Raw genomic sequence first — 18,457 nt, 5'->3', positions numbered from 1 at the left:
TCTCATTTGCCCTCTTTTTCAACTCTTGCACCTTTCTCTTGACCTCTTGCTGCATTCTTTTATACATCTCCCAGTCATTTGCACTACTTCCCACCAAGTATCATCCAAATGCCTCTCTTTTCTCTTTCACTAACAACCTTACTTCTTCATCCCACCACTCACTACCCTTTCTAAAATGCCGACCTCCTACCTTTCTCAGGCCACATGCATCTTTTCCGCAAGCCATCACTGCTTCCCTAAAACCACCCCATTCCTCACCCACTCTCCTCACGATAGGTAGCAATGAAGAGAGAAGGAGAAAGAGTATTTTGAAGGTTTGTTAAACGTGTTTCATGACAGAGTTTTGGTCAGGGTAGTGTGCGAAGTGAGAAGGTCAGGGAGAATGGTTTGGTAAAGAGAGAAGAGGTAGTGAAAACTTTGCGGAAGATGAAATCCAGCAAGAAAGTGGGTTTGGATGGTATTGCAGTGGAACTTATCAAGGAAGGGGGTGACTGTGTTGTTGATTAGTTGGTAAAGATATTCAATGTATGTACTGGACCATGGTGAAGAGCATGAAGATTGGCAGAATGCATGCATAGTGCCATAGTACAAAGGCAAAGGGGTTAAAGGTGAGTGTTCAAACTACAGAGGCATACGTTTGTTGAGCATTCCTGGGAAATTATATGGGAGGGTATTGATTGAGAGGGTGAAGGCAAGCACAGAGCACCAAAGTGAAAAAGAGCAGAGTGGTTTCAGAAGTGGTAGAGGATGTGTGAATCAGGTGTTTGCTTTGAAAAATGTATGTAAGAAAAAAATAAAAAACATATGCATTTGCACATAGCATTTATGGATCTGGAGAAGGAATATGATAGGGTGGATAGAGATGCTTTATGGAAGACTTTAAAGAATATGTTGTGGGAGGTAAGTTGCTAGAAGCAGTGAAAAGTTTCTACCAAGGATGTAAGGCATGTGTACAAGTAGAAAGAGAGGAGAGTGACTGATTCCCAGTGGAGATTGGTTTGTGGCAGGGGTGTGTGATGTCCCCATGGTTGTTTCATTTGTTTATGGATGAGCAGTATGTTGGGGATGAGAGGGCTTGGGAAGTGAATCAGTTGTTGTTAGCCAATGACAAAGCAGAAGTTGGTGATTGAGTTTGGAAAAGTGTGTGAAAAGAGAAAGTTGAAAGTAAATATGAATAAGAGCAAGGTTATCAGGTTCAGAAGGGTTGAGGTACAAGTTAATTGGGAAGTAAGTTTGAATGCAGAAAAGCTGGAGGAAGTGAAGTGTTTTAGATATCTGGGAGTGGACTCAGCAGCAAATGGAACCACAGAAGAGGAAGTGAGTCACAGGGTTGGGGAGGGGGTGAATGTTTTCAAAGCCATGAAGAATGTGTGGAAGGAGAGAATGTCATCACAGAGAGCAAAAATGGGTATGTCTGAAGGAATAGTAGTTGCAACAATGTTATAAGGCTGCAAGGTATGGGCTATAGACTGGGAAGTATGGAGGAGGATGGATGTGTTGGAAATGAAATGTTTGAGGACGATATGCAGTGTGATGTGGTTTGATCGAGTAAGTAATGTAAGGGTAAGAGAGATGTATGGAAAAAATATATACTTCCTATGTATTCCCTGCATGTAGTAGAAAGCGCCTAGGGGCGGGAGGCGGGGCCTTAGAACACCCCCCCTCCCACCTTGTATCTAAATTTCTAAAAGGGGAAACAGAAGGAGCCAAGCAAACAGAGCTCATCCTCCTCGATTGGGGTGTCTAAACGTGTGTGGATGTAACCACAATGAAAAAAAAAGGAGAGATAGGTAGTATGTTTGAGGAAAGGAACCTGGATCTTTGGCTCTAGGTGAAACAAGGCTCAAGGGTAAAGAAGAAGAGTGGTTTGCGAATGTCTTGGGAGTAAAGTCAAGGGTTGGTGAGAGGGCAAGAGCAAAGGAGTAGCACTACTTCTGAAGCAGGAGTTGTGGGAGTATGTGATAGTGTAAGAAAGTAAACTCTAGACTGATATGGGTAAAACTGAAAGTGGATGGAGAGATGGGTGATTATTGGTGCCTATGCACCTGTATATGAGAGGAAAGATCATGAGAAGCAAGTGTTTAGGGAGCAGCTGACTGTGTTAGCAGCTTTGCTGCACAAGACAGGATTATAGCGATGGGTGATTCAAATTCAAAGGTGAGTAATGTGGAAGCTGAGGGTATAATTGGTGCACATGGGGGTGTTCAGTGTTGTAAATGGAAATGGTGAAGAGCTTGTAGATTTGTGTGCTGAAAAAGGACTGGTGATTGGAAATACTGGGTTTAAAAAGACAGATATATAAAAGTATATATATGTAAGTAAGAGAGATGGCCAGAGAGCATTATTAGATTATGTGTTAATTGATAAGCATATAAAAGAGAGACTTCTGGATGTTCATGGGCTGAGAGGGGCAGCTGGAGGGATGTCTGATCATTATCTTGTGGAGACGAAGGAAAAGATTTATAAGGGGTTTTCAGAAGAGAGAATGTTAAGGTGAAGAGAGTGGTGAGAGTAAGTGAGCTTGGAAAGGAGATTTGTATGAGGAAGTACCAGGAGAGATTAAAAGCAGAATGACAAAAGGTGAGAGCAAATGATGTAAGGGGAGTGGGGGAGGAATGGGATGTACTTAGGGAAGCAGTGATGGCTTGCACAAAAGGTGCTTGTGATATGAGAAAGGTGGAAGGTGGGCAGTTTAGAAAGGGTAGTGAGTGGTGGGATAAAGAAGTATAACTGTTAGTGAAAGAGAAGAGAGAGGCATTTGGACAATTTTTGCAGAAAAGTTGTGCAAATGACTGGGAGATATATGAAAAAAAGAGGCGGGAGGTCAAGAGAAATGTGCAAGAGGTAAAAAAGGGCAAATGAGAGTTGGGGTGAAAGAGTATCTTTCAATTTAGGGAGAATAAAAAGATGATTTGGAAGGAGGTTAATAAAGTGCATAAGACAAGAGAACAAATGGGAACATCGGTGAAGGGGGGTAATGGGGATGTAATAACAAATAATGGTGAAGTGAGGAGGCCATGGAGTGAGTATTTTGAAGGTTTGGAGAATGTATTTGATGACAGAGTGACATATATAGGGTGTTTTGGTCGAAGTGATGTGCAAAGTGAGAGGGTCGGGGAGAATGGTTTGGTGAACAGAGAAGTAGTGAAAGCTTTGCAGAAGATGAAAGCCGGCAAGATGGCAGGTTTGGATGGTACTGCAGTGGAATCTATTAAAAAAGGGGGTAACTGTGTTGTTGATTGGTTGGTAAGGATATTCAATGTATGTATGGTTCATGGTGAAGTGCCTGAGGATTGGCGGAAGGCATGCATAGTGCTATTGTACAAAGGCAATGGGGATAAAGGCGAATGTTCAAATTACAGAGGTATAAGTTTGTTGAGTATTCCTGGGAAGTTATATGGGAGGGTATTGATTGAGAGGGTCAAGGCATGTACAGAGCATCAGATTGGGGAAGAGCAGTGTGGTTCCAGAAATGGTAGAGGATGTGTGGATCAGTTTGTTTGCTTTGAAGAATGTATGTGAGAAATACTTGGAAAAACTGATGAATTTGTATGAAGCATTTATGGATCTGGAGAAGGAATATGATAAGGTTCATAAAGATGCTCTGTGGAAGGTATCAAGAGTATGGTGTGGGAGGTAAGTTGCTAGAAGCAGTGAAAAGTTTTTACCAAGGATGTAAGGCAGGGGTGCATGGTGTCTCCATGGTTATTCAATTTGTGTATGGATGGGGTTGTCAGGAGGTGAATGGAGAGGGCTTGGGAAGTGAGTCAGTTGTTGTTTGCTGATGATACAGTGCTGGTGGTTGATGCAGGAGAGAAACTGCAGAGGTTGGTGACTGAGTCTGGTAAAGTGTGTGAACTGGTAAAGTGTGTGAAAGAAGAAAGCTGAGAGTAAACGTGAATAAGAGCAAGGTTATTAGGTACAGTAGGGTTGAGGGTCAAGTCAATTGGGAGGTGAGTTTGAATGGTGAAAAACTGGAGGAAGTGAAGTGTTTTAGATATCTGGGAGTGGATCTGTCAGCGGATGGAACATGGAAGCGGAAGTGGATCATAGGGTGGGGGAGGGGGCGAAAATTTTGGGAGCCTTGAAAAATGTGTGGAAGTCGAGAACATTATCCCGGAAAGCAAAAATGGGTATGTTTGAAGGAATAGTAGTTCCAACAATGTTGTATGGTTGCGAGGCGTGGGCTATGGATAGAGTTGTGCGCCAGTGAGGATGGATGTGCTGGAAATGAGATGTTTGAGGACAATGTGTGGTGTGAGGTGGTTTGATCGAGTAAGTAACGTAAGGGTAAGAGAGATGTGTGGAAATAAAAAGAGCGTGGTTGAGAGAGCAGAAGAGGGTGTTTTGAAATGGTTTGGGCACATGGAGAGAATGAGTGAGGAAAGATTGACCAAGAGGATATATGTGTCGGAGGTGGAGGGAACGAGGAGAAGAGGGAGACCAAATTGGAGGTGGAAAGATGGAGTGAAAAGGATTTTGTGTGATCGGGGCCTGAACATGCAGGAGGGTGAAAGGAGGGCAAGGAATAGAGTGAATTGGAGCGATGTGGTATACAGGGGTTGACGTGCTGTCAGTGGATTGAATCAAGGCATGTGAAGCATCCGGGGTAAACCATGGAAAGCTGTGTAGGTATGTATATTTCCGTGTGTGGACGTGTGTATGTACATGTGTATGGGGGAGGTTGGGCCATTTCTTTCGTCTGTTTCCTTGCACTACCTCGCAAACGCGGGAGACAGCGACAAAGTATAAAAAAAAAAAAAAAAAAAAAAAAAAAAAAAATTAACATTATTCACCACCAGCGCTGCAATTACGATTGAAATACCAGAAAAATGTACTAAGTTCAGGAAAAGAATAGAACTTTCAATATCCTCCAAATGCTTACCAACCATTCTCGCTCATCACACCCAACTTTAAAGAACACAGTAATATATTTCATATAAATATATTCAAGTTATTACATCCCCACTTGCCCCCTTCACAGATGTTCCCATTTGCTCTCTTCGCTTATGCACAACACTTATCTCCTTCCAAAACATCTTTTTATTCTCCTTAAAATTTAATGATATTCTCTCATCCCAACTCTCATTTGCCCTCTTTTTCAACTCTTGCACCTTTCTCTTGACCTCTTGCTGCATTCTTTTATACATCTCCCAGTCATTTGCACTACTTCCCACCAAGTATCATCCAAATGCCTCTCTTTTCTCTTTCACTAACAACCTTACTTCTTCATCCCACCACTCACTACCCTTTCTAAAATGCCGACCTCCTACCTTTCTCAGGCCACATGCATCTTTTCCGCAAGCCATCACTGCTTCCCTAAAACCACCCCATTCCTCACCCACTCTCCTCACGATAGGTAGCAATGAAGAGAGAAGGAGAAAGAGTATTTTGAAGGTTTGTTAAACGTGTTTCATGACAGAGTTTTGGTCAGGGTAGTGTGCGAAGTGAGAAGGTCAGGGAGAATGGTTTGGTAAAGAGAGAAGAGGTAGTGAAAACTTTGCGGAAGATGAAATCCAGCAAGAAAGTGGGTTTGGATGGTATTGCAGTGGAACTTATCAAGGAAGGGGGTGACTGTGTTGTTGATTAGTTGGTAAAGATATTCAATGTATGTACTGGACCATGGTGAAGAGCATGAAGATTGGCAGAATGCATGCATAGTGCCATAGTACAAAGGCAAAGGGGTTAAAGGTGAGTGTTCAAACTACAGAGGCATACGTTTGTTGAGCATTCCTGGGAAATTATATGGGAGGGTATTGATTGAGAGGGTGAAGGCAAGCACAGAGCACCAAAGTGAAAAAGAGCAGAGTGGTTTCAGAAGTGGTAGAGGATGTGTGAATCAGGTGTTTGCTTTGAAAAATGTATGTAAGAAAAAAATAAAAAACATATGCATTTGCACATAGCATTTATGGATCTGGAGAAGGAATATGATAGGGTGGATAGAGATGCTTTATGGAAGACTTTAAAGAATATGTTGTGGGAGGTAAGTTGCTAGAAGCAGTGAAAAGTTTCTACCAAGGATGTAAGGCATGTGTACAAGTAGAAAGAGAGGAGAGTGACTGATTCCCAGTGGAGATTGGTTTGTGGCAGGGGTGTGTGATGTCCCCATGGTTGTTTCATTTGTTTATGGATGAGCAGTATGTTGGGGATGAGAGGGCTTGGGAAGTGAATCAGTTGTTGTTAGCCAATGACAAAGCAGAAGTTGGTGATTGAGTTTGGAAAAGTGTGTGAAAAGAGAAAGTTGAAAGTAAATATGAATAAGAGCAAGGTTATCAGGTTCAGAAGGGTTGAGGTACAAGTTAATTGGGAAGTAAGTTTGAATGCAGAAAAGCTGGAGGAAGTGAAGTGTTTTAGATATCTGGGAGTGGACTCAGCAGCAAATGGAACCACAGAAGAGGAAGTGAGTCACAGGGTTGGGGAGGGGGTGAATGTTTTCAAAGCCATGAAGAATGTGTGGAAGGAGAGAATGTCATCACAGAGAGCAAAAATGGGTATGTCTGAAGGAATAGTAGTTGCAACAATGTTATAAGGCTGCAAGGTATGGGCTATAGACTGGGAAGTATGGAGGAGGATGGATGTGTTGGAAATGAAATGTTTGAGGACGATATGCAGTGTGATGTGGTTTGATCGAGTAAGTAATGTAAGGGTAAGAGAGATGTATGGAAAAAATATATACTTCCTATGTATTCCCTGCATGTAGTAGAAAGCGCCTAGGGGCGGGAGGCGGGGCCTTAGAACACCCCCCCTCCCACCTTGTATCTAAATTTCTAAAAGGGGAAACAGAAGGAGCCAAGCAAAGAGAGCTCATCCTCCTCGATTGGGGTGTCTAAACGTGTGTGGATGTAACCACAATGAAAAAAAAAGGAGAGATAGGTAGTATGTTTGAGGAAAGGAACCTGGATCTTTGGCTCTAGGTGAAACAAGGCTCAAGGGTAAAGAAGAAGAGTGGTTTGCGAATGTCTTGGGAGTAAAGTCAAGGGTTGGTGAGAGGGCAAGAGCAAAGGAGTAGCACTACTTCTGAAGCAGGAGTTGTGGGAGTATGTGATAGTGTAAGAAAGTAAACTCTAGACTGATATGGGTAAAACTGAAAGTGGATGGAGAGATGGGTGATTATTGGTGCCTATGCACCTGTATATGAGAGGAAAGATCATGAGAAGCAAGTGTTTAGGGAGCAGCTGACTGTGTTAGCAGCTTTGCTGCACAAGACAGGATTATAGCGATGGGTGATTCAAATTCAAAGGTGAGTAATGTGGAAGCTGAGGGTATAATTGGTGCACATGGGGGTGTTCAGTGTTGTAAATGGAAATGGTGAAGAGCTTGTAGATTTGTGTGCTGAAAAAGGACTGGTGATTGGAAATACTGGGTTTAAAAAGACAGATATATAAAAGTATATATATGTAAGTAAGAGAGATGGCCAGAGAGCATTATTAGATTATGTGTTAATTGATAAGCATATAAAAGAGAGACTTCTGGATGTTCATGGGCTGAGAGGGGCAGCTGGAGGGATGTCTGATCATTATCTTGTGGAGACGAAGGAAAAGATTTATAAGGGGTTTTCAGAAGAGAGAATGTTAAGGTGAAGAGAGTGGTGAGAGTAAGTGAGCTTGGAAAGGAGATTTGTATGAGGAAGTACCAGGAGAGATTAAAAGCAGAATGACAAAAGGTGAGAGCAAATGATGTAAGGGGAGTGGGGGAGGAATGGGATGTACTTAGGGAAGCAGTGATGGCTTGCACAAAAGGTGCTTGTGATATGAGAAAGGTGGAAGGTGGGCAGTTTAGAAAGGGTAGTGAGTGGTGGGATAAAGAAGTATAACTGTTAGTGAAAGAGAAGAGAGAGGCATTTGGACAATTTTTGCAGAAAAGTTGTGCAAATGACTGGGAGATATATGAAAAAAAGAGGCGGGAGGTCAAGAGAAATGTGCAAGAGGTAAAAAAGGGCAAATGAGAGTTGGGGTGAAAGAGTATCTTTCAATTTAGGGAGAATAAAAAGATGATTTGGAAGGAGGTTAATAAAGTGCATAAGACAAGAGAACAAATGGGAACATCGGTGAAGGGGGGTAATGGGGATGTAATAACAAATAATGGTGAAGTGAGGAGGCCATGGAGTGAGTATTTTGAAGGTTTGGAGAATGTATTTGATGACAGAGTGACATATATAGGGTGTTTTGGTCGAAGTGATGTGCAAAGTGAGAGGGTCGGGGAGAATGGTTTGGTGAACAGAGAAGTAGTGAAAGCTTTGCAGAAGATGAAAGCCGGCAAGATGGCAGGTTTGGATGGTACTGCAGTGGAATCTATTAAAAAAGGGGGTAACTGTGTTGTTGATTGATTGGTAAGGATATTCAATGTATGTATGGTTCATGGTGAAGTGCCTGAGGATTGGCGGAAGGCATGCATAGTGCTATTGTACAAAGGCAATGGGGATAAAGGCGAATGTTCAAATTACAGAGGTATAAGTTTGTTGAGTATTCCTGGGAAGTTATATGGGAGGGTATTGATTGAGAGGGTCAAGGCATGTACAGAGCATCAGATTGGGGAAGAGCAGTGTGGTTCCAGAAATGGTAGAGGATGTGTGGATCAGTTTGTTTGCTTTGAAGAATGTATGTGAGAAATACTTGGAAAAACTGATGAATTTGTATGAAGCATTTATGGATCTGGAGAAGGAATATGATAAGGTTGATAAAGATGCTCTGTGGAAGGTATCAAGAGTATGGTGTGGGAGGTAAGTTGCTAGAAGCAGTGAAAAGTTTTTACCAAGGATGTAAGGCAGGGGTGCATGGTGTCTCCATGGTTATTCAATTTGTGTATGGATGGGGTTGTCAGGAGGTGAATGGAGAGGGCTTGGGAAGTGAGTCAGTTGTTGTTTGCTGATGATACAGTGCTGGTGGTTGATGCAGGAGAGAAACTGCAGAGGTTGGTGACTGAGTCTGGTAAAGTGTGTGAACTGGTAAAGTGTGTGAAAGAAGAAAGCTGAGAGTAAACGTGAATAAGAGCAAGGTTATTAGGTCCAGAAGGGTTGAGGGACAATTGTTTTGGATATCTGGGAGTGGATTTAGTAGAGGATGGAACCATGGAAGCAGAAGTAAGTCACAGGGTGGGGGGAGGAAGGCAAAGATGCTGGGAGCGTTGAAGAATGTGTGGAAGGCGAGAACGTAATCTCGGAGAGTAAAAATGGGTACATTTGAAGGAACAGTGGTTCCAACAATGTTATATGGTTGCAAGGCATGGAGATGGAAGGATGAAGTAAAAAAGATTTTGAGTGATTGGGGATTGAACATACAGGAGGCTGAAAGGCGTGTCGTAGAAGGAGACTAAAAGGGAAGGGAGCGGGGGACTGGATATCCTCCCCTCTCACTTATAATTTACCAAAAGAAGGAACAGAGAAGGGGGCGAAGTTAGGATATTCCCTCAAAGGCTCAGTCCCCTATTCTTAACGCTACCTTGCTAACGCAGTAAGTGGCGAATAAATATATATATTTATTTATTTTGCTTTGTCGCTGTCTCCTGCGTTTGCGAGGTAGCGCAAGGAAACAGATGAAAGAATGGCCTAACCCACCCACATACACATGTATATACATACACGTCCACACACGCAAATATACATACCTATACATCTCAAAGTATACATATATATACACACACAGACATATACATATATACACATGTACATAATTAATACTGTCTGCCTTTATCCATTCCCATCGCTACCTCACCACACATGGAATAACATCCCCCTCCCCCTTCATGTGTGCGAGGTAGCGCTAGGAAAAGACAACAAAGGCCACATTCGTTCACACTCAGTCTCTAGCTGTCATGCAGTAATGCACCAAAACCAAAGCTCTCTTTCCACATCCAGGCCCCACAAAACTTTCCATGGTTTACCCCAGATGCTTCACATGCCCTGGTTCAATCCATTGACAGCAAGTTGATCCCACTATACCACATCATTCCAATTCACTCTATTCCTTGCATGCCTTTCACCCTCCTGTATGTTCAGGCTCCTATCGCTCAGAATCTTTTTCACTCCATCCTTCCACCTTCAATTTGGTCTCCCACTTCTCATTCCCTCCACCTCTGACACATATATCCTCTTTGTCAATCTTTCCTCACTCATTCTCTCCATGTACCCAAACAATTTCAAAACACACTCTTCTGCTCTCTCAACCACACTCTTTTTATTAAGACACATCTCTCTTACCCTTTCATTTCTTACTCAATCAAACCACCTCACACCACATATTGTCCTCAAATATCTCATTTCCATCACATTCACTCTCCTCTGCACAACCATATAACATTGTTGGAACCACTATTCTTCTTTCACACACTTTATCAAACTCAGTCACCAGCTTCTGAAGTTTCTCACAAGAATCAGCCACCTGCGCTGTATCATCAGCGAACAACAGTTGACTCACTTCCCAAGCCCTCTCATTCACAACAGACTGCATACTTTCCCCTCTCTTCAAAACTCTTCCATTCACCTCCCTAACAACCCCATCCATAAACAAATTAAACAACCATGGAGACATCAAGCAACCCTGCCACAAACCGACATTCACTGAGAACCAATCACTTTCCTCTCTTCCTACTCGTACACATCCCTTTCATCCTCGATAAAAACTTTTCATTGCTTCTAGCAACTTGCCTTCCACACTATACATTCTTAATACCTTCCACAGAGCATCTAAGTTTTTCTAAGTATTTCTCACATACATTCTTCAAAGCAAACAACTGATCCACACATCCTCTACCACTTCTGAAACCACACTGCTCTTCCCCAATCTGATGTTCTGTACATGCCTTCACCCTCTCACTAAATACCGTCCCACATAATTTCCCAGGAATACTCGATAAATTTATACCTCTGGAATTTGAACATTCGCCTTTATCCCCATTGCCTTTGTACAATAGCACTATGCATGCCTTCTGCAAATCCTCATGCACTTCACCATGATCCATACAGACAATGAATATCCTTACCAACCAATCAACAACACAGTTACCCCCTTTTTTTTTTTTTATAAATTCCACTGCAGTACCATCCAAACCCGCCACCTTGCTGGCTTTCATCTTCCACAAAGCTTTCACTACCTCTTCCCTGTTTTCCAAATCATTCTCCCTAATCCTCTCACTTCGCACACCACCTCGACCAAAATACCCTATATCTGCCACTCTATCATCTAACACATTCAACAAACCTTCAAAATACTCACTCCATCTCCTTCTCACATCACCACTACTTGTTATTACCTCCCTACTAGCCCCCTTCACTGAAGTTCCCATTTGTTCTCTTGTCTTACGCACTACATTTACTTCCTTCCAAAATATCTTTTTATTCACATTAAAATCTAATGATACTCTCTCACCCCAACTCTCATTTCTCATGACCTTCTGCCTCTTTCTTTTATACATCTCCCACTCATTTGCACTATTTCCCTGCAAACTTCGTCCAAATGCCTCTCTCTTCTCTTTCACTAATAATCTTACTTCTTCATCCCACCACTCACTACCCTTTTTAATCTGCCCACCTCCCACGCTTCTCATGCCACAAGCATCTTTTATGCAAGCCACCACTGCTTCCCTAAATACATCCCATTCCTCCCCCCCTCCCCTTATGTCATTTGCTCTTACCTTTCTCCATTCTGCACTCAATCTCTCCTGGTACTTACTCACACAAGTCTCCCTCCCAAGCACACTTCCTTTAACCACTCTCTTCACCCTAACATTATCTCTTCTTTTCTGAAAACCTCTACAAATCTTTACCTTCGCCTCCACAAGATAATGATCAGACATCCCTCCAGTTGCACCTCTCAGCACATTAACATCCAAAAGCCTCTCTTTCACGCGCCTATCAATTAACACGTATTCAATAACGCTCTCTGGCCATCTCTCCTACTTACATACGTACACTTATGTAAATCTATCTTTTTAAACCAGGTATTCCCAATCACCAGTCATTTTACAGCAAACAAATCTACAAGGTCTTTACCATTTCCATTTACAACCCTGAACACCCTATGTACACCAATTATTCTCTCAACTGCCACATTATTCACCTTTGCATTCAAATCACCCATCACTATAACCCAGTCTCCTGCATCAAAACTGCCAACACACTCACTCAACTGTTCCCAAAATATCTACCTCTCACGATCTTTCTTCTCATGCCCAGGTGCATAGGCACCAATAATCACCCATCTCTCTCCATCCACTTTTAGTTTTACCCATATCAATCTTGAGTTTACTTTCTTACACTCTATCACATACTCCCACAACTCCTGTTTCAGGAGTAGTGCTACTCCTTCCCTTGCTCTTGTCCTCTCACCAACCCCTTACTTTACTCCCAAAACATTCCCACACCACTCTTCACGTTTACCCTTGAGCTTCGCTTCACTCAGAGCCAAAACATCCAGGTTCCTTTCCTCAAACATACTACCTAACTCTCCTTTTTTCTCATCTTGGTTGTTTCCCATATCATCAAGGTAGTGCCAGGAAACAGACAAAGAATGGCCCATCCACTCATACATATTCATTTTTTATTCTTATTCATTATACTTAACCACTGTTTCCTGCATCAGCAAGGTAGCACAAGGAAACAGACGAAGAATGGCCCAACCACTCATATACACATATCTATACATAAACACCAATACACACATATATACATACGTATACATATCAACATATACATACATATACATACACATACATATATACACATGTACATATTCATACTTGCTACCTTCATCCATTCTCGTCACTACCCCACTACATAAGAAATAGCCCTCCCCCACTTTGAGCTAGCACCACAAAAAGACAAAAAGGCCACATTTGCTTAAACTCAATCTCTAGCAGTCATGTGTAATGCATCCAAACCACAGCTCCCTTTCCACATCCAGGCCCTACACACCTTTCCATGGTTTACCCCAGACGCTTCATATGCCCTGGTTCAGTCCATTGACAGCATGTCGACCCGGTATACCACATCATTTTAATTCACTCTATTTCTTGCACGCCTCTCACCCTCCTGCATCTTCAGGCCCCAATCACTCAAAATCTTTTTCACTCCATCCTTCCACGTCCAATTTAGTCTCCCACTTCTCCTTCTTCCCTCCATCTCTGACACATGTACCCTCTTTGTCAACCTTTCCTTACTCATTCTCTCCATATGTCCAAACCATTTCAACACACCCTCTTCTGTTCTCTCAAACACTCTCTTTATTACCACGCATCTCTCTTACCCTTTCATTACTCACTCAATCAAATCACCTCACACCACATATTGTCCTCAAACATTTCATTTCCAACACATCCACCCTCCTCCACATAACCCTATCTATAGCCCATGCCTAGCACCATGTATTACTATTAAACTACTATTTCTTCAAACATACCCATCTTTGTTCTCTGAGATAATGTTCTCTCTTTCCATACATAATTCACTGCTCCCAGACCCTTCGCTCCCTCCCCAACCCCGTGACTCACCTCTGCTTCCATGGTTCCATTTGCTAAGTCAACTCCCAGATATCTAAAACACTTCACTTCCTCCAACATTTCTCCATTCAAACTTACATCCCAATTAACTTGTTCCTCAGCCCTACTTAACCTAATAACCTTGCTCTTATTCACATTTACCCTCAGCTTTCTCCGTTCACATACTTTTCCAAACTCAGTCACCAACTTCTGCAGTTTCTCACTAGAATCAGCCACCAGTGCTGTATCATCAGCAATCAACAACTGACTCACTGCCCAAGCCCTCTCATCCACAACAGACTGCATACTTGCCCCTCTCTCCAAAAGTCTTACATATCCCTCCCTAACCATCCCATCCATAAACAAATTAAACAACAATGGGGACATCCCACACCCATGCCACAGACCAACCTTCACCGGGAACCAATCACTCCCCTGTCTTCCTACTCATATACATGCCTTACATCCTTGATTAAAACTTTTCACTGCTTCTAGCACCTTATCTCCTACACAATATATTCTTAAGACCTTTCACAAAGCATTTCTATCAACCCTGTCATATGCCCTCTCAGATACATATATGCTACATGCAAATCCATATGTTTTTCTAAGTATTCCTCACACATGTTCTTCAAAGCAAACACATGATCCATGCATGCTCTACCACTTCTGAAACCACAGTGCTCCTCCCCAATGTGATGCTCTGTACATGCCTTCACCTTCTCAACCAATACCCTCCCATATAATTTCCCAGGAATACTCAACAAACTTATGCCTCTGTACTTTGAACACTCACCTTTAACCCCTTTGCCTTCGTACAATGGCACTAATCATGCATTCCGCCAATCCTCAGGCACTTCCTCACGATCCATACATAAAATGAATATCCTTACCAACCAGTAAACAACACAGTCACCCCTTTCTTAATAAATTCCACTGCAATACCATCTAAACCCACCGCCTTGAAGAGTCACCCCTTCTTAATAAATTCCACTGCAGTATCATGTAAACCTGCCGCCTTGCCAGACTTCATCTTCCACGAGGCTTTCATCAACTCTTCTCTCTTAACCCTAGCCTGAGCCAGGTACCCATCTTATCAATCAACCCCTAGGGATTAGATGAACAGCTGGGTTAACTGTGGACCTACTACCGCAACCAGGGTTCTAACCTATGTCCTCATCCCTGGGTAGCTCATGAATATCAGCATATATCAAAACAAGTTTCTAGTGTATGTATATGGAAATTTTTAGCAAGCTGTTCATATTCTACTTAAGGCTAAAACTTGAATATGTTTCTCAAGATTGGTCATTGCATCTAAAGAAGCACAAAGAGCAAAGTCACATTTTTTTCATGTTGAAGGCTCCAGTCATGGACAAAAGTCCACATCAAAATTGGGCCTTAATTGAAATATATAGAAAATTAAGAAACAGAAAAAGAGAAGAAAAGGAAAAGTATTTACACACTTTTGAGGGCATGAAAAATCTGTCTTTTGAAAAGTGCCAGGTCACAGTTATTGGGAAAGACATGAGAAGGTAGAGAGTTCCAAAGTTTCGACATGTAGGGAAAGAAGCAGGTATCAAAACGGCCCACCCTTGAGTTGCTGATGGCCACACAATAATCATGTGATGCAGCAGCTTGCCGAGTATTGTGTAGTCTAGCTAGTGGTGGGGGCACACATGCAGCCAGCTCTCAGAAGCATAGCAAAAGCCAAAGTAATACCTACTGAAGAGGGAAAGTAAACCAACATGGCAGCATAGGGCAAGAGGGGGTCAAGTTTGGAAGTTAGCCTAGGACAGTTTATAAGTCAGACAGCTTTCAACTTAACTCTGTCAAGTAAGGATACAGAGATAGAACTGCCCCAAAAGTGACAGCAACACTCCATACAATGATGAATCAGTCCCTTGTATAAATGGAGCAACTGTTCAGAAGAGAAGTTTCAAAATCAAAACAGGACACAAACTTTCTTAAGAAGCAGATTTAGCTATTCCCACAATGTGGGGTTTCCAAGAAAGAGTGGATGTTACAGTAACACCAAATAGGTTCACTGAGTCAAGAGGTGGAATAATAGAGCCGTCAAAGGAGAGACACGAGTTGTGAGGAGTTTTTGATAAAGAGATGTGTGGAAATTGGGTCTTGGAGGCATTAAACTTAACAAGATTTTTCTACCCCACTGAGATATCCTGTCCAAGTCTAAGTTTATTGAGGAAGCTGTGTCAAGACAAGATGCAGCTCGAGTGTGAGAAGAGGGAGCAAAATTGAAAGATGTGGATGAATGCAGTGCTGAGTTGTCAAGAGCATAAGTGCACTGGATGATTTGTGGAGGGGAAACCATTGGAGTAAAGTGAAGGAAGGAGCTTAGAAATGAAACCCCGAATCTACACCGTCAAAAGCCTTAGAAATATCAAGAGCAACGTCAAAAGACTCCCCAAAATCTCAGGGATGATGACCAGACATTAGCAAGATAGGAAAGAATATCACCGGAGGATCTCACCCCACAGAAGCCATATTGGTGATTAGAGAGTTAGAGAGAAGACTGTGATTCTAAGACGATACTTAAAGGGGTCAGAATGGTCACCCTTCTTCGGGATGAGATGTATCAAAGCATGTTTCTCAGAAGGTAAAGTTTTACAGAAGGGCAACATAGATGATACCAAAATTAAGAGAGATGAGCTACAGGGAAAGGTTAAAGGAGTGACATGATTACACCTTTTAAGTTTTAAAAGAGATCAGGGATGTGGACAATTAACAATTCTTCAAGAGAAGCTATGATAGAGCAACCAGAGAGCATGAAATTAAGTAAGAAATTTTTTTAAAAAGGATGTAAAGAAATATCTTTATAGTATAAGAGAGGTGGATGAAGGGAACAGAATGACTGAGGACATGGTTAAAGCAGACAGCATATATAAATTTACAAAGTTGTATGATAAAGAAAGTTCAAGAGACAGGGCCCTATGAGTGTATAATTCCCTCTCTATACAGTTCAAAGGGATAATCACCAATTACACCACTAAACCTTTCCTTCCCCACCCACACCACCAATGCTTCCTTCCATTCCCAATCACACCACCACTGCTTCCTCTCTCACACATACCATCACAGCTCCATTCCTTCACCATCCAAAAGACCACTACTTCCTTACTTTCAGCCCCTACCTAAACCAACACCATTCCCTCCTTCACACATCATCATGACTAAATCCCTCACTTACACCACTACAGCTCCCAACCTTATACCCATACTGCTACTTTCCTTACCTCCACCACCACTACTACCTCCCTTACCCACACAAACACACAAAAAAAACATCAGTCCCTCCTGCATCACCTCAACCAATACTTCCTCCTTTACCTGCACCACCAAAGCTCTATTACTCTATTCACAATATTTATTCTCTAACATTGGCAATATTATGTTACAAAGATTTTATAAGTGTATACACCAAAACATACTACAGCACAAAATTTTAGTGACCAGAGGGAATCTGGCACTGGCTAGAAACAGCCTCTCCTTTTCCTACGGAAATATGTATTCATATATATCCTCCTTTTTAAGGAAGATAACCACTAGCATATTCAAGGAAAACTAATTATGGTTCAAAACAAAATAAAGAAATGGGATACATTGTTGCCATATAAGGGGAACGTACAATAATAATGGATAGTTACCTTGATGGATGTGAGAGTTTGGGAAGGTGAAGGTGCATCCTCATCATGTGCTGCAGCTGTAATTGGCAGACTCTCTGGCTTACTTACAGGTTTCTTTGGCATTTTAAGTATCTGGCGCGGTTGATTTGTTGGAGCTGTTTGGAATATCATTTTCATTTGAATCAACAAGTCGCACAATATCATACTGTTAGGCTCTACTACTTTTGAAGGCTGTGGTGAAAATATCCCAGGAATATCATTTCAGCCCCATCCTATACAGTGTATCAATTATGCCTTCTTCCTTAATAAAGGTATCTATTTTATTTATTTTGCTTTGTCGCTGTCTCCCACGTTAGCGAGGTAGCGCAAGGAAACAGACGAAAGAATGGCCCAACCCACCCACATACACATGTATATACATACATGTCCACACACGCAAAAATACACACCTATACATCTCAATGTACACATATATATACACACACAGACATATACATATATACACATGTACATGTAAAGTCAGGGGTTAGTGAGAGGACAAGAGCAAGGGAAGGAGTAGCAGTACTCCTGAAACAGGAGTTGTGGGAGTATGTGATAGAATGTAAGAAAGTAAATTCTCGATTAATATGGGTAAAACTGAAAGTTGATGCTCTTATTGTGTGGGGCCTGGATGTGGAAAGGGAGCTGTAGTTTCAGGGCATTATTGCATGACAGCTAGAGACTGAGTGTGAACAAATGGGGCCTTTGTTGTCTTTTCATAGTGCTACCTTGCACACATGAGGGGGGGAGGGGGATGGTATTCCATGAGTGGCGAGGTGACGATGGGAATGAATAAAGGCAGACAGTGTGAATTGTGTGCATGGGTATATATGTATGTGTCTGTGTGTGTATATATATGTGTACATTGAGATGTATAGGTATGTATATTTGCGTGTGTGGACGTGTATGTATATACATTGTGTATGGGGGTGGGTTGGGCCATTTCTTTCATCTGTTTCCTTGTGCTACCTCGCAAACGCGGGAGACAGCGACAAAGCAAAATAAAATATAATAAATAAACATAATTCATACTCTCTGCCTTTATTTATTCCCATCGCCACCTCGCCACACATGAAATAACATCCCCCTCCCCCCTCATGTCTGCGAGGTAGCGCTAGGAAAAGACAACAAAGGCCCCATTCGTTCACACTCAGTCTCTAGCTGTCATGTAATAATGCACCGAAACCAGAGCTCCCTTTCCACATCCAGGCCTCACACAACTTTCCATGGTTTACCCCAGACGCTTCACATGCCCTGGTTCAATCCACTGACAGCACGTCGACCCCGGTATACCACATCGTTCC

The 18,457-nt window shown here is 42.1% G+C and overlaps 1 protein-coding gene across 1 annotated transcript in view; it reads right to left on the bottom strand.

The window, feature by feature from the left end:
- dlt (codanin-1 like protein dlt) overlaps positions 1–18,457 on the bottom strand; it is a 183,661-nt gene that overhangs the window by 33,041 nt on the left and 132,163 nt on the right. Inside the window, exon 15 of the mRNA XM_071663855.1 lies at positions 17,136–17,269. Within this exon, the coding sequence (XP_071519956.1) occupies positions 17,136–17,269 (134 nt within the window). The remainder of the gene's footprint in view (positions 1–17,135; positions 17,270–18,457) is intronic.

The sequence above is a fragment of the Panulirus ornatus genome, chromosome 1 (assembly GCF_036320965.1).
Source record: "Panulirus ornatus isolate Po-2019 chromosome 1, ASM3632096v1, whole genome shotgun sequence".
Lineage (NCBI taxonomy): Eukaryota > Metazoa > Arthropoda > Malacostraca > Decapoda > Palinuridae > Panulirus > Panulirus ornatus.
The sequence above is the reverse complement of the archived record's forward strand: the minus strand, read 5'-3'. Positions and strand labels throughout refer to the sequence as shown.